The following is a 16,219-nucleotide window of genomic DNA, read 5'->3' as shown; positions in this document are numbered from 1 at the left end:
TCAAAGTATTTGTTTTAGCTAAAACATTTTTCTCTCCTAGTGGCATCAAACTCCCTATTATTTCAGCATTTTCCAATCAGAAGGATAATATAATACAGGTAGTCCTTGCTTAGCAACCACTTGTTCAACAACTGTTGATACAATGGCACTGAACGGGGAGACTTATGACTGGTCCTTGAAGTTGGAGCCATTGAAGTGTCCTCACAATCACGTGTTCACGATTTGGGTGCTTGGCAACCGGTGCACAATTATGACAGTCGGAGCATCCCGCAGTCATACAGTCACCATTTGCTACCTTCACTGACGGCTTCAAGCAAAGTCAGTGGGGAAGCTGGCAGAAAGTCACAAGTTGTGATCACATGACATCGTGCTTAACAACCGTGCATGATTCACTCAGCGACCACAACTGGAATTGCCATTGTAAATCGGCGAGATCACATGATTTCTCACTTTATGAGCATGTCACTTAGTGATGGAGTTGCTGGTCTCAATTGTGGTCATTAACTGAGGACTACCTGCATAATTTTTGGTGTCCACTAGATGTATTTGACTACAGTTCCCAGCCAGCCTGGTCATAGTTTATTGGCTGGATGTATGGGAAGGGAAATGTAATACCATACATCCAGAAGTCTGAAAAGTTGTATCAAGATATATCTTGAATTTTTCATGTTATCTAGAGTTTAGGCTGAATTTCAAGCAGCCATTGGACAATAGGTTGCCCCAAACAAATAAGGAAAGTGAGTGATTCATGCTGATTTATTTCATAGCCATTAACAGTTACCTCTGTATGTCCAGGCGAGGTTCAAATGTTTCGCTCACATTGGACATGTGTACTCCAGGCTGTTCTGAACAAGGGTTTGGCTATATCATGTCTCCAAGAGAACAGTCAGCTCAAGAATACCTCCAGACAGCATCAAATATTCTCACAGAGGAGGAGCTGCACCAGAAAGCTTTAGACTCTTTTGTTCTCCAGGCAGAGTTTTTTGTAAGTATTTTGATGTACCTTTTTCCAAAAGAAGAGTTTGTGGCAGTATTGCCCATACTGGAGCACTTCAGTTAGATTAGAGTTCTCACAATGCTAGTTAACAGAGCTGGCCAAAAGAGAATTTTGGAAATTGTAGATTAACATATCTGACTCATTTGTCAATAAACATCCTGCCAGATTATACACATAGCCAAAAATACAAGCAAATTGTAGAAGTGTTTGTTATGGCATGCAAAACAGTTCTGCCCGGATGAAGGATTGGCCTAATTTATATCTTTCCATGTTGATTAAAATAAATATGATTTCTTATATTTGTATACAAAAGCAGTGAACTGAAGAATAGTATAGTAATCTTCAGTAAAATTATCTGCAATTTAGAACAAAACCATCTTAAAAGTTTTTAGTAATTCCATTAAGCCTTGGGATAAATCTAGTGGGAACAAAGGAAAAAATATTTCTGAAGCCCTGAACTTAGATTTTGGCACTATGGCTCAACATCCCCCACCCCACTTCACGAATGGATTTCTGGAAACAGCCTTCCTTTTAGGACAGTATTCAACATGCACTTTAACTTGCTGTTTAAATCAATCCCTACATTTTGAATGTTTCAAACTTCTCTCATGGCCTGTTCTCCTTCCATCATCAGCAGGGAGGAACCATGAACAAATTTAGGATACTTGAGCTTGGTAACATGAAACAGCTCTGAAAGGAAGCAGAAGCAAACATTCCTTTCTGTATTTCATAAACATGCAATGACAAGAAGCCTACACAACAACATTCAGCATCTGCATCTCTCAGAATCAGAATTTTATTGATTTATTGGAGAGTGGGGGCATATAGTAAGTTCTGAAAGGATGGAAAGGTGACTTGAAGACTAGAAAAAGTGGCTGATGCAGGGAAGATTTCCTGGTAATGTAATTTCCTATGCTTAATCTCACTATATTTGCTTTTTGTTCTCCCTCTATTCCCCATCCCTGAATGGGGATGTGTGTGTCCTACTACAGTGTTTCCCAACTAGGGTAGTTCTTAGCCATGGCTATGGTGGCTGGAGAATTCTGGAGCTGAAGTATACAAGTCTGGAATTTACTCAGGTTGGGGGAAAAAACTGTTCTACAGTGTATACATTTTAATATATTCTCTGAATATATTCTCTGAATATAGTATCATCCCTCCATAAAGGTTGAAGCATTAAAGTCTCTGTTGAAATGTTGCAAGTTTCTTCCTTGTAGGCATCTCTACAACAGTGGCTTCCAGCCTCATTTGTATTATCAGATGGGACTTTGCCATCATCAAAACATGTACACTCATTTATAAATATCATAGAGCCATCTAGCTAAAATAAATTAAATTCATCAGTTTTACTTGTAAAGTGGTGCTTTTGATGACTTGCATTCCCCATGCCCTTCTCTTGAGTAATGAAGTGCATAAAATTAACATAGATTTATTTGATAAGTCAGAAATATAGGGGGATTTTTCATTTTTTTAACAGAGGAGTAACTACAGTATATAGTTTGAGCCCTTACAGGGTTATCCAGTGATCAACTAAGTTCTTAGAAAGTGCCAGTAGAACAAATATTGGTAGAACAAATATTAGACTCAAGTTTATAGCAAGACTCAGCCATGAAAATTCACTCTCTTTCAGTGCAATGTGTTGCACAGGAATATTATGATAAAACAAAGGGAGAGCCCCAGTGTTAGCTGCCTTTTCTTCCTGGAGAAAATATAGAATATAAATCTAAAAAAAAGCAAACAAAAACCCAATATTATAGTTTAATCCCATTCATACTAAAATAAAATAAAAAAGAGCATTAAATATATCTCACAGCTCCTTTACCACTTGAGTTGACAGCCTCATAAATACCACAAACACACTCCAACTCACTGGCTCCTCTGAGTCCCAAAGTTGACAACAGCCAGTAGTTGTTCTGCTATTATTGCTGCTGAACCCTATGGCACCTCTCAGGAGAAGACAATAATTATGCACTATGCAGGAGTTGTGGGGAAAATGTATTGTTTAGTATGATTTCCATAAGGCAATAATAGGCTAGATACAGAAGACTGACAATAGGAAGAAATATCCAACTCTTCCACCAAGTTCAAATCTTGAACTTCATACATGCTTAATTCCAGATTATTTGGGGCTAACTAGGATGTGGCTTTCTGTTCTCGATCTTCCCTCATATGGTGCTGCTGCTATTCCTACTCTAATGCCAAGTCCAACTTCCTGTTATGCCATTATGACATTGCCTGTTAATTCTCCTTTGTTGGCAATTTGAAGCTTGTTATCAAATGGGTGAGTGTTCTTTTTTCAGAAAGCATCAGCAGCCTTCTCCACAGAAAGATGAGTAAATAATGCCACTGCCTTCTCTCCTTCCCCTCCTAGAAACATTGCAAAGACAAAAAACCCAATCAACAAACTATAGATAGTGATGACACCCAATTATATTCAATGGGGAAGCAAAGCTTTGGATTGTTAAAGATTTTAATTCATCAAATTGAGAGCAGTTAGACTGTTTTTGTTAGTTCAGGGTCCAAAACAAATCTTGTCATGGTTACTCCACTGCATATTACAGAGAGCCAACAGTAGTTCATCCTGGGGATTACTGATTGAATCAATTCTCACAAGTATTATAATATTCTTTTTAAAAAATGCACACATTCCACCCATAATCACTTTTTAATTTAAAAGCTATTAGGACTCTATTATGTCTTGGAGTGCATTTCTTGCTGCCAATAATTCCTGTTCAAAATTTAATGGAATTAATAATCTATTAATAATTTCTGTGATGTATCTTTCAACAGGAAATCCCAATGAACTTTGTTGATCCAAAGGAATATGACATTCCAGGTTTGGTCCGAAAGAATCGCTACAAAACAATTCTCCCAAGTAAGCACATAGTAATCCATTTTTATCAAAGCATTTTGAACTACGTGTTAATTTATATGTTTGTGAACTTACAAAGAGTTCTAAACTTGATGGGATTTGCCATAGTGGTGACTGGTGGGTTATGATAGCTGTTTCCAATTGTTAGGCAAAATCACTGAGTCACAGAAGCATTTCTGAGTTGTTCACAAAACTCCCACAAAGAATATGGATTAGGGTTAGCAATGCAATACCTGTGACATTTCTAGGCAGTAACTGTGAATCTCTCAAATTGAATTTTGTGTGATTTCAATTTCCCTAAGGACTTGTAATATCTTGAGAGGTAAATTGGTCAAAATCTTCTGAGGTGTTACAATTCCATGCAATTTTGACCAATTTTTAGAATTTCTGTTTTGAAGGCATCCAGGTTATTGTGTGAGATCACATTATGGGGCATGAAAAGGTTGTTGTTTCCTGATATGGAAAATTATGGTTAAAATGTTATGTTGGATGTTTGTATTTTATTGTGTATTTGGTCTCAATAATTTGTTCTGGTTGTTGCTTTAATGGACTAAAATTATATTAACTGTTTAAAATGCTTCCTGAAATGTGCTTTTCTTCTAATTGAAATACATCTGTGCACTGAAACAGGCAAATGGATGTACTTTGGAGAAAGATATTACTCAGTGATAGAAAGGATGTAATTCAGAGGTCAAGTACATACTTTACAAGTGGAAGATATTGCATTCAATCCCTAGCATCTCTAGAAAGGGTTAGGAAGGATTTGAGTCTAAAATCTTGCAAATTCTTGCAAAATCTATAGCCCACACATACAGTAAGTGACCCATGACACTAGAGTCAGCAGTGTCTTTTGCCCAAATTTCAAATGCCCTCTGAAAGCAATCATACCTCAGGCAGGAATATGTTTCACCTTTGGCAAAATGGAAGAATGAGCAAAAGATGGAAGGGGGTAGCAAAAAGTGAGGAGGGATGCCAAAGAGTGAAGGGAATTAAAGAAAAAGAGCCTAGATTGGCAGAGAGGAGAGACAGAAAAGGATGCCAAAATGAGGGAGAAGTTAGTAGAAAGAAATGAGAAAAGAGAGTCTGCAAAGTTTGGCTGTGCCACCCACTGCAAAGTTTGGCCTTGCAGCATTGACATTCCTGATAGACTCTTCCTCCGAAAATTCAGCTATTAATAGGGTGAAACAATCAGCCATTGATGGAAAATATTAGTATAGATAGCCCTGAGCTAGATTGAAGACTGAGAGTAAGGAAGAATCTTTTATTTAAAAGTTTCATTTTCCTCTAAATCCCAGCATGGAATTTAAAGGGGGGGTGGGGGACGGGGGGACTATAGAATCAGCTCTCCTCAATCTGGTCTCTACCAGTTATATTAAACTAATTCCCAGAATCCCTAACCAGCTCAGAAATCTTATTTATTTGGAAGGCACCCAGCTGGGATAGTCTGCTGTAATTTTACAGAATTTTTCAAAGTCATTTTATCCTAGGGACGAATGAATTGCTATTCACAGGAATAAGAAAGGGAATAGGTCCTCTACTCTTCTTAAAAGCTGTAACCAGCCAGGCTTTGATCAGTTTTACAATAAACAGGGAATGTGGGTGGGATGGCAGCGTACTTAATAGCAAAGCATGAGTTACTTTCCTCCAGTAATGGCTACCGTGCTCCAGTGCCTTGTTCCTCTCTCTGATGTCCTCTTTTGTACATGAGGGAAAGAGTATGTGTGAGAATGGAATTAGCAGCAACAGAAGAGTTATCCAAGAGCCTAGAGTTGCCAGAGATTGAACTATTTCCGTGCAAAACTTTTGACTTTCTACCTTTAATACAACAGTTTCACTTTCCAAATTTATTTGATACGTAGAATTCCTTTGTGACTCATTTCCAAACCAAAAACTGAAGCATCAGAAAGGTTTGGTATGAAGTGGCTCACACTTAACTTACAGATGATGATGATGATGATGATTTTGCGGTTTATTTTCCTCATTCCTCTCCCAGCTTATATACAGATAAAGAATTTAACAGAGACACCTCCATTCAATTTATGTTTAACCAAGCACTTATGAAGGTGGATTTGGGAGTTAGGGTGGATGGTAATGGTGCCCTATAGTGATGTTCTTTATAAAACAAGAATCTTTTAACTAGAATATGAGTAAAGTAGTTAGCATGTTTTGTCTAGTGGCTTTCCCAGTCTGGTGCCTTTCCGATCTGTCCCTTCGTAACTGGAAGGTACTGAGTTGGAAAAGGTTGGCATATATTTATGAGGATTTGCTGTATTTTATTTCTGTAGTCCCCTTCATGGATCACTGCCTTGTCGTGGCGAAGGGGCTTGCGTAACTCAGTGAAGCCATGAGCTATACCGTGCAGGGCCACCCAAGACGGACAGGTCATGACAGAGAGTTCTGACAAAATGTGGTCCACTGGAGAAGGAAATGGCAACCCACTCCAGTATCCTTGCCAAGAAAACCCCATGGACAATGTTAAAAGGCTAAAAGATATGATGCCGGAAGATGAGCCCCTCAGGTCGGAAGGTGTCCAATATGCTACTGGGGAAGAGCGGAGGGCAATTCCAAGTAGCTCCAGAAAGAGTGAAGCGGCTGGGCCAAAGCCGAAAGGACGTTCAGCTGTGGATGTATCTGGAAGCGAAAAGAAGGTCCGATGCTGTAAAGAACAATATTGTATAGGTACCTGGAATGTAAGATCTATGAACCAAGGCAAGCTGGATGTGGTCAAACATGAGATGACAAGATTGAACGTCGACATCTTGGGAATCAGCGAACTGAAATGGACGGGAATGGGTGAATTTAATTCGGGTGACCATTATATCTACTACTGTGGGCAAGAAACCCTTAGAAGAAATGGAGTTGCACTCATAGTGAATAAGAGAGTGGGAAAGGCAGTAATGGGGTACAATCTCAAAAACGACAGAATGATCTCAGTGCGTATCCAAGGCAAACCATTCAATATCACAGTCATGCAAGTCTATGCCCCAACCACTGATGCTGAAGAAGCTGAAGTTGACCGCTTCTATGAAGACCTACAACACCTTCTAGAACTAGCACCAAAAAGATGTCCTTTTCATCATAGGGGATTGGAATGCTAAAGTAGGAAGTCAAGGAGTAATCGGAATAACAGGCAAATTTGGCCTTGGAGTACAAAATGAAGCAGGGCAAAGGCTAATAGAGTTCTGTCAAGAGAACAAGCTAGTCATAGCAAACACTCTTTTCCAACAACACAAGAGACGACTCTACACATGGACATCACCAGATGGTCAATACCGAAACCAGATTGATTATATACTTTGCAGCCAAAGATGGAGAAGCTCTATACAGACAGCAAAAACAAGACCAGGAGCTGACTGTGGCTCAGATCATGAGCTTCTTACTGCAAAATTTAGGCTTAAATTGAAGAATGTAGGGAAAACCACTAGACCACTCAGGTATGACTTAGATCATATTCCTTGTGAGTACACAGTGAAGGTGATGAATAGATTTAGAGGATTAGATTTGGTAGACAGAGTGCCTGAAGAACTATGGACGGAGGTCCGTAACATTGTACAGGAGGCAGCAACTAAAACCATCCCAAAGAAAAAGAAATGCAAGAAAGCAAAATGGCTGTCTGATGAGGCTTTACAAATAGCTGTGGAAAGAAGGAATGCGAAAAGCAAGGGTGAAAGGGATAGATATAAGCAACTGAATGCAGATTTCCAGAGAATAGCCAGGAGAGATAAGAAGGCCTTCTTAAATGAACAATGCAAAGAAATTGAGGAAAACAATAGAATGGGGAAGACTAGAGATCTCTTCAAGAAAATTGGAGATATGAAAGGAACATTTAGTGCAAAGATGGGCATGATAAAGGACAAAAAAGGCAGGGACCTAACAGAAGCAGAAGAGATTAAGAAGAGGTGGCAAGAATACACAGAAGAACTATACAAGAAAGATCTTAATGTCCCTGATGTCCACGCTGGTGTGATCACTGACCTTGAGCCAGACATCCTAGAGAGTGAAGTCAAGTGGGCCTTAGGAAGCATTGCTAACAACAAAACTAGTGGAGATGACAGGATTCCAGCTGAGTTATTTAAAATACTAAAAGATGATGGTGTCAAAGTGCTGCACTCAATATGCCAGCAAGTTTGGAAAACGCAACAGTGGCCACGGGATTGGAAAAGGTCAGTTTACGTTCCAATTCCAAAGAAGGGCAACGCCAAAGAATGCTCAAACTATCGCACAATTGCACTCATTTCACATGCTAGCAAGGTTATGCTCAAAATCCTACAAGCTAGGCTTCAGCAATATATGAACCGAGAACTACCGGATGTACAAGCTGGGTTTCGAAGAGGCAGAGGAACTAGAGATCAAATCGCCAACATTCGCTGGATCATGGAGAAAGCACAAGAGTTCCAGAAAAATATCTACTTCTGCTTCATTGACTATGCAAAAGCCTTTGATTGTGTGGATCACAACAAACTGTGGCAAATTCTTAAAGAGATGGGAATACCAGACCACCTTACCTGTCTCCTGAGAAATCTGTATGCGGGCCAAGAAGCAACAGTTAGAACCGGTCATGGAACAACCGATTGGTTCAAAATAGGGAAAGGTGTACGACAAGGCTGTATACTGTCACCCTGCTTATTTAACCTATATGCAGAGTACATCATGAGAAATGCCAGGCTGGAAGAATCACAAGCCGGAATTAAGATTGCAGGGAGAATCATCAACAACCTCAGATATGCGGACGATACCACCCTAATGGCAGAAAGTGAAGAAGAACTAAAGAGCCTCTTGATGAGGGTGAAAGAGGAGAGTGCAAAAGCTGGCTTGAAACTCAACATTAAAAAAACTAAGATCATGGCATCTGGACCCATCAATTCCTGGCAAATAGAAGGGGTAGAAATGGAAGCAGTAACAGACTTCATTTATTTGGGCTCCAAGATCACCGCAGACGGAGACTGCAGCCATGAAATTAAAAGACGCTTGCTCCTTGGGAGGAAAGCTATGGCAAGCCTAGATAGCATATTAAAAAGCAGAGACGTCACCTTGCCGACAAAGATCCGCATAGTCAAAGCTATGGTTTTTCCAGTAGTAATGTATGGCTGTGAGAGCTGGACCATAAAAAAGGCCGAGCGCCGAAGAATTGATGCCTTTGAACTGTGGTGCTGGAGAAGACTCTTGAGAGTCCCCTGGACTGCTAGGAGGTCAAACCAGTCAATCTTAAAGGAAATCAACCCTGATTGCTCATTGGAAGGATCGATAATGAAGCTCAAGCTCAGATATTTTGGCCACCTAATGCGAAGAGAGATCTCTTTGGAGAAGACCCTGATGCTGGGAAAGATTGAAGGCAAAAGGAGAAGAGGACGACAGAGGATGAGATGGTTAGATAGCATCACTGAAGCAATGAGCATGAAACTGAGCAAACTCAGGGAGGCAGTGAAGGACAGGAAGGCCTGGCGCAATATGGTTCATGGGGTCACGAAGAGTCGGACACGACTTAACGACTAAACAACAACAACAATTTCTGTAGTACATTCTCAGTCACTTTACTGTTGCAACTTCATTCATAAAAGCAGCTTAAAAACAATTCTCAATTAGAAAAGTTGCCCACAAAACAGAATATGTTGTTCTGAAAATAAAATAAAATATCTAAAGTTGTCTAAAACAGATGTTCATTCCAGCTAGAACTGAAAGGTAAATAGGCACTTAACTTAATGATCAGTTGTTTGCAACACTATAGTTAATTGCAGTTAGTGAGAGAAATGATAATAGTCTTTAATTCAGCTAATGTATATTTCTTTTGCAGATTTACAGATTTGTTGTGGGTAATTTCTTTTCAGCCTTTTGTCTCAAAAACCCCACCCAAACCATATGAAAATGGTTGATTTCAGCGGGCTCAAAAAAAAGGTTTACTGCTCAGGAGCAGCACAATATTAATGTATAGTAGATCTCTGCCTCTGCACTGGTATTTGGACCAGACTACATGCAACATTAATAATGCTCAGTTCTGCAGTAAGAAAGCATTGTGGATTGTGAAAGGTATAGCAGCACCTTGCTTCTCTAGCATTGCTATAGTCTTTTCACTGCCACAAAATGTGGTAGAAGTTGACTTAGATGGTTTCAAAAGGGAATTAGAAGAGGATGATAGGTCCCTTAACAGGTATTAGTAATAGTATCTAAATAGTATCTAAATGCAACTCTAAGGTTGTATCACACTGAATATTAGCTGTGGGTGAGCAAAAGCAGTGAAGGGTTTCTCTGGGACATCTGGATTGCCACAGTGGGAAGCAGAATTCTGGATTAGTTAGATCTCCAGCTAGAACCATCAGGGTTATAAGTTGATGAAGATTCTCAGTCATCCAGGTGGAATTATCTGGAGGTTGAGTCATGGCAACTGGACTTCTTTTTTTTTGGTTTGATACGTTTCACTGCTTGTCCAAGCTGCTTCTTCAGTCTAGAAAGTTGGTTGGGGGGACCCCATAAACCTCCAAATTTGGACAGAGAAGATAGGTGGTTTGAGAGAGGAGTGAAGGAATCCATTTATGCCAAAGTGGAAAATCCTTCCCTCAGTAGAGGTGGAGGCTTCAGGCACTTATCCTATTGTCCCTTCAATGAGTCCATCATATTAGTGAGAAACGCAGCCACCCTGGAAGACATCAAATCAAAAGAAAAGAAGTCCAGTTGCCGTGACTCAACCTCCAAATCAACAAGGTTGCTCTTGTGTTCTTCAAATCAATCATTTGGCCATATCCCAGAATTCCAGATTGAGGGTCTGTTGTCTAATATTTTTGTACAATTCATGCCAGAAGAGAGAAAAACTTATTTTCTTCCAATCTATAACTTGTCGTTGTTGCTTTCCATTTTCCAGATCCTCACAGCAGAGTGTGCCTTACCTCAGATGATCAAGATGATCCCCTTAGCTCTTACATTAATGCTAATTACATCAGGGTAAGACTGGCTGTTCCATAGAGTTTTCTGCATAAGTGGTTTTGTTGGGCCTCAATTATTTTTGAATAGTTGCAGAATTCCACAGACTACCATTTCAGCCCTTCCAACATACTGACAGAGACACATGTTTAAATTTCAGAGTTGTAAAATATACATGCGGTGATTTAAAGTGTGACTTGCGAGCTTGCTAGTGAATGACAGTCATCTTTACTGCCTCTACCATAACCTTTAGAATCCAGCAAGGCCCCAGAATGGGATGCCAGATGAAGCTCTGCCAAATGAATGTTGGCTTAACTATACATCTTGCACAGCATAAATTGCTCTGATTGCCATAGCAACCATTGCTTCTTGTATAAATTGAAGTTATGCCTCTTGTGCTTAGGTTATTCGTATCACTGCATGTGAAGAATGAGTGTGAGCATATTTCTAATTTACTAAATAGCCTCTGAGTGACAACTGGAGGACTGAGGTATACGTATGTTTCAGCACTCATGAACCTTGTTTGTTTTTTTGCTAGGGCTATAGAGGAGAAGAAAAGGTGTACATTGCTACTCAGGGACCCATAGTTAATACTGTCAGTGATTTCTGGAGAATGGTATGGCAGGAGCATTCTCCAATCATTGTCATGATTACCAATATAGAAGAGATGAATGAGGTAATGCTGAATCTCTATTTTCTACTTTCTATCCTGTTTTGTGCCTTCAGTGTATTCCTGAATAAAACATTATTCCATTCATAAAACTAGTTTGCTTTGTAAGTAACATCAGTAGTCAAGGTAAGGTTGGAATATAGTATAAAGGTTTGATGAACAAAAAGTTAACACATACCTGAACCTCTCCCAAAGTACATTTCCTATTCTTGTTTTGGGATCAAAGCCTCTCTTCTGAAAATGTTTCTGCTGCACATGAATATTGTATTTTCTCAGCATTTAATTTTGTCATTAGGAAAATGTGATTCTTGTCCTGCTAGTGCTTCAGCTGCAAGGATGAATACTGATCTATGATGACAGTAGAGCTACATCAGCAGTTAGTTTTTCTAGAAAGAAACATTGGCAAGTACATGAGCAGTGATGGCTGAGTGCCATGTTAAGCCCCTACCAGTGGAATACTCTGCCAGCAAATTTGGTGGCCCTTGACTCCACTTGCTGAACACTGTTTGGTTCTAGGTTAGCAACTTAACATATACATTGGACGCTCTCCTTACTGACCTTTCCAACTGAGCCATAAGAATCTTGAGCATCTGACTCTTAAGCTGGCACAAGAGGATTGCTTTGAGAAAACTAAAGTTTAGTTGGCAAATATGTGACCAATCATCTAGAAAAGTAGCGTAAATCAGCTCTTACCAGTCTAGAAAGCTTTTGGTCAACTGCCATGTTTTCATTTTATTCATTGTAATTTATAGTTGCCACACTACAGAGTTATTAGAAAGGAAATGGAAATATTACACATTTGGAGATCCCTGCACACACTTGGGCTTTATGTGAGAGACGTGGCTTAATGAAGTCATTCATTATTGTTCAAAACTCTGGGACCTTTCAGAATTTTTCTATTAAAAAAACATGATTAAATTATGTTGTGACTCAAATATAAATGTAGACTACAGGAAGAATATTTGTGTTCGCACTATATGCATTAATTCTAATAATGCAAGGATTAAGGCTTCAGTACTGTAGCACTCTTATAAAATGTAATGTGAACTGACAGACAGCCCACGGAAATGTGTGGGTGTTCTTACTTCATTTCAGCTGCTCTAAGACTGAGCTATAGATAGCTGCTAGCACATCTGATGGTGTGTGTGTTCCCCCCCCCCCAACACACACACCCAATGGAAAGTTGGAAAGGAAGACTCAAGATTTTGTTTGTTCATCAATAGGATAATTCTTCAACACAGAACAGAATGGGGCCAAATTGGTATGGCAGGGGAAGCAAAGACAACATAGGTTTTGTTTAAAATGGGCCAGACTCACCCAGGGGCTGTGCAGGAAAAAAAAATCCCCTAATCCACTCCTAGGGGAGATGCAGTGGAGCAGTCGCTTGGGTGGTTGCTGAATGTTCCATTCTGAGACCTTTCCCTCCTGGTCACATGGCCCAGGGCAGCATATAAGCAGCCCATCCTGTGCATCTTGGTGCATATATAGTGTACACACAAACACTGATGCAACATGAGGAAAGAACAGAAACAGACATACACATGGATACAGCACAAATGGACCTGATCAGACCTCACAGGCACAGACGTTTACATACACACCTAGGAGATGAGTGTGCACACCCCCTGATTAGTCCATGAACAGAAAGTGCACACACATTATGCATATACAAAGAGATGAAACATGTTCCTTCATTACACAGGAGAAAATACAGATACTTCCTATAGCTACCACTGGTTAAGGGGTAGAAAAAAATTCTACAAACCATGCTCTGCATGCTTTCCCTACTTTGGTAAAAATTTTGTTTGCCAGTGGACAAATGCCATTGTAGAATGGGTAGGCTCTGACAGATGGGAGGACAAAACTGAAAATTCAGCAGAAGAAATAGTTGGCATTATATGACAATAGCATTTCTCATGTGCCTGTCACATTCTGCACCAGCTGCAGTTTTCAGGTCATCTTCAAAGGCAGCCCCATGTAGGGCATATTACAGTTCTCAAGATGAATGGTAATGAGGGCATTACTAACTATTTCCAGAGCTATATGGCCCATGTAGGGCAAAACAGGTATATCTGACCACAGCTTTCACTTGCCAGCAGCAGCAGTGAATACAGACCTGTTTCTTCACAGGGAACACAATCCCACCCAGAGCAATCACCAGCCCATCAAGGAGACACAACGTTTCAGGACAATCAGAAACTGACTTACTGGAATACAACCTATCCAGACCTCACAACCTTCAGACACTAAGTCAGGATCTCCACAGCCTCTCCAGTATGGCCTCTGTGACAACATACATTTTTCATCAGCATACAGATTATATGTTACCCCAAACCTTTGGGGTATGACCTTTCCCAGGGGCTTCCTGTAGATGTTAAATAACAATGGGGAGAGAACTAAGCCTTGAGGTACTCTACAGTGGAGTAACTACAGGCACAACTGCTCATCTCCTATTACTACTACTTATGCTATCCGTTGAGTTAGGAATGGAATTACTGTAATACAGTGCCCCAAACTCCTTCGGGTAGTCTAGTAAGACACTAAATGGGACAGTGATGTGAAAAGTTGCTGAGAGGGCACATACGTACTCTCAAGATCATAAGCAACCAGTCCTGTTTCTGTCCACAACTGGGCCTGAATCCAGATTGGAAATTATTCAGACCATTTGCTTCATCTAGGAGCCTCTGTAACTGATTCCCCACTCCACAATACCTGCTTCAAAAAAGAAAGGTGAGATACTAGGTGAAAGTTGTCTAGTATGACTGAATCAAAAGACAGTTTCTTCAAAAAAAAAGTACTCCTTCACCTCTTTCAAAGCTATTAGCACTATATTGAAGAAGAATCCACCATCTATTGAATTCAACCACTCACCCACACCCAACAACAGCCCAAAGGAAACAGGAAGGCCATGAACTGATCTTCATGTGGCGGGGTCATTTTATGAAAATCCTACCTACTTCCTCACCCCCTACAAGGTCAATCAAATCTTAGATAATATCACACATCAGTTATCACACTCAGCTTCATCTGAGTGGCATCCAGCTCCAAGCAAATATGAAAAATTTTATCTGTGAAGAACTTAGCAAATATGTCATAGTGACCAGCAGGAGTATAGTCCTGACCATTACTTCCCAAGAGGGAATGAGTTAACCTGAACTGAGCTGCTGGATGTGAGTCTGTAGACACAATAAGCAGAGAAGGAAGAACACTTTGCCTCTCTTGCCACGATCTAAGCCTGAACTCAACTCATGCAATTGGTTAAATTCTTGTTTTTCCCAAGAGACCTCAGGAAGCCCTTCAGATACATCAGTCATTTGGGGTGGATCATCTAAATAATGAATCCTGACCCTTGCAGAGCTCAGGAATGGCATTAATATAGAACTTGACCAGAAAGTAATTTGAATATAGCAAGGAATGACAGTTTTCCCCCTTTTCAAATCATAAGCCATCTGCTGCAAGGTGAATACTAGTTTTAGCATACAGTATATCTATACATGTCAGAGCTGAGATAACCTAGTACATGCCTGTGTGTGCCATTAAGTCATGAGCACCTCTGGACCCTACCCAGTGGCATGGAGATTAAAGTCCTCCAGCACTATAGCCCAGGACACTCTACCACCAGCCACATAAAAAAATTCAGGAGCTTAGAAAGGGCCACTGCTGGGCAACAGGGCAGTTAGTACACCAACAGCAGCCCAGGGTCATCTAAAGAGGCTCACAGTTACCATGGAAATTTGCATCCTCCATGGTATGCACTCCAACCCATTGGTGGCCCCAAATCCACCACACACACACACACACACACACACACACACGGTTCCAGCAAAATGCTCCACAGACTGACTCAGCAGTGCAGAAGTATAGCTGTCTATTCTTCCTCCCAACACTCACATCTCTCACTTAAAAATCCCAGACAAATCTCCTACCCAAGGCCTGCTCTAATGTGGTCCCAATCCAGCTAAGGGGACTCTACCCATGAAACATTATTTTAACATTTTGGAAGATTGTGCTATAGTATTTAAATGACCAGCACATTCTAAAACTCTGAAATTGTATAATTATTTATAAGATTTATAAATTACCTCATTTCAGAGACTCTAGGTGGTAAGCACAGTACAAAAGCACAATAAAATTTTTTAAAAACCACTTTTCAATACAATATTTTAATATCAGATTATATACAAAGCTTTAAATTAGTTCAGTGCCTTCCAGCTGAAGAATGAAACATACTATTTTACATTGTGAAAAGAGCTACACTTAAAAGAAGGGATCAGCCTCAAAGAAGTGATTTTATTGAAAGGAAATTCAATCAAACTAAATTAGTGCTGATGCAACTTGACATATATGATTAGATCAGAGGCCTTCAAATTGCTTGGGAAAAGTCTGAAGTTGATTTGGAAGTTTGGTGGACTTTCTGTTGCTTCTGGCTTTGCAGAGCCTCATTATTTGCAATGTTTCTTCTACATATGGACACAGGGGAGGGAGGGGTATATTGGTATGAATAGCTGGTCAATTACTTCTACCACCACCACAAGTTCTGCCTATCAGAGCACTTGGGGAAGTATTGCATTGCTGTTTGTGCCTCACTTCCCAGCAGAATTTGCTTAACAAGATTCATTTGAAGGGATGAGGATTCAGATTTATCCTATTTTTTATAAATCAGTTTTGCTTTTTTGGTTGGTTTGTTTTTTTGTGTGTGTGTTTGGACGGTGTTAAATCTTTTACCTTTCTCCAAGTACATAACCTTTTATTCTTCTTTGACTCTGTA

General features: G+C 40.0%; 1 protein-coding gene across 6 annotated transcripts in view; it reads left to right on the top strand.

Annotated features, from left to right (window-relative positions):
• PTPN5 (protein tyrosine phosphatase non-receptor type 5) overlaps positions 1-16,219 on the top strand; it is a 75,601-nt gene that overhangs the window by 46,986 nt on the left and 12,396 nt on the right. For all 6 annotated transcript variants that reach the window (XM_088146033.1, XM_088146034.1, XM_088146035.1 and 3 more), the window contains 4 exons: positions 796-985; positions 3,788-3,872; positions 10,723-10,802; positions 11,320-11,457. In XM_088146033.1, the coding sequence (XP_088002159.1) occupies positions 796-985; positions 3,788-3,872; positions 10,723-10,802; positions 11,320-11,457 (493 nt within the window). The remainder of the gene's footprint in view (positions 1-795; positions 986-3,787; positions 3,873-10,722; positions 10,803-11,319; positions 11,458-16,219) is intronic.

Source organism: Python bivittatus, unplaced genomic scaffold (assembly GCF_059951505.1).
Source record: "Python bivittatus isolate LINGU-HERP-01145 unplaced genomic scaffold, Pbiv_v1 ctg000480_np1212, whole genome shotgun sequence".
NCBI classification, from domain to species: domain Eukaryota; kingdom Metazoa; phylum Chordata; class Lepidosauria; order Squamata; family Pythonidae; genus Python; species Python bivittatus.
Note: the sequence above shows the minus strand (reverse complement) of the source record. Positions and strands in the feature narration are given on the sequence as shown.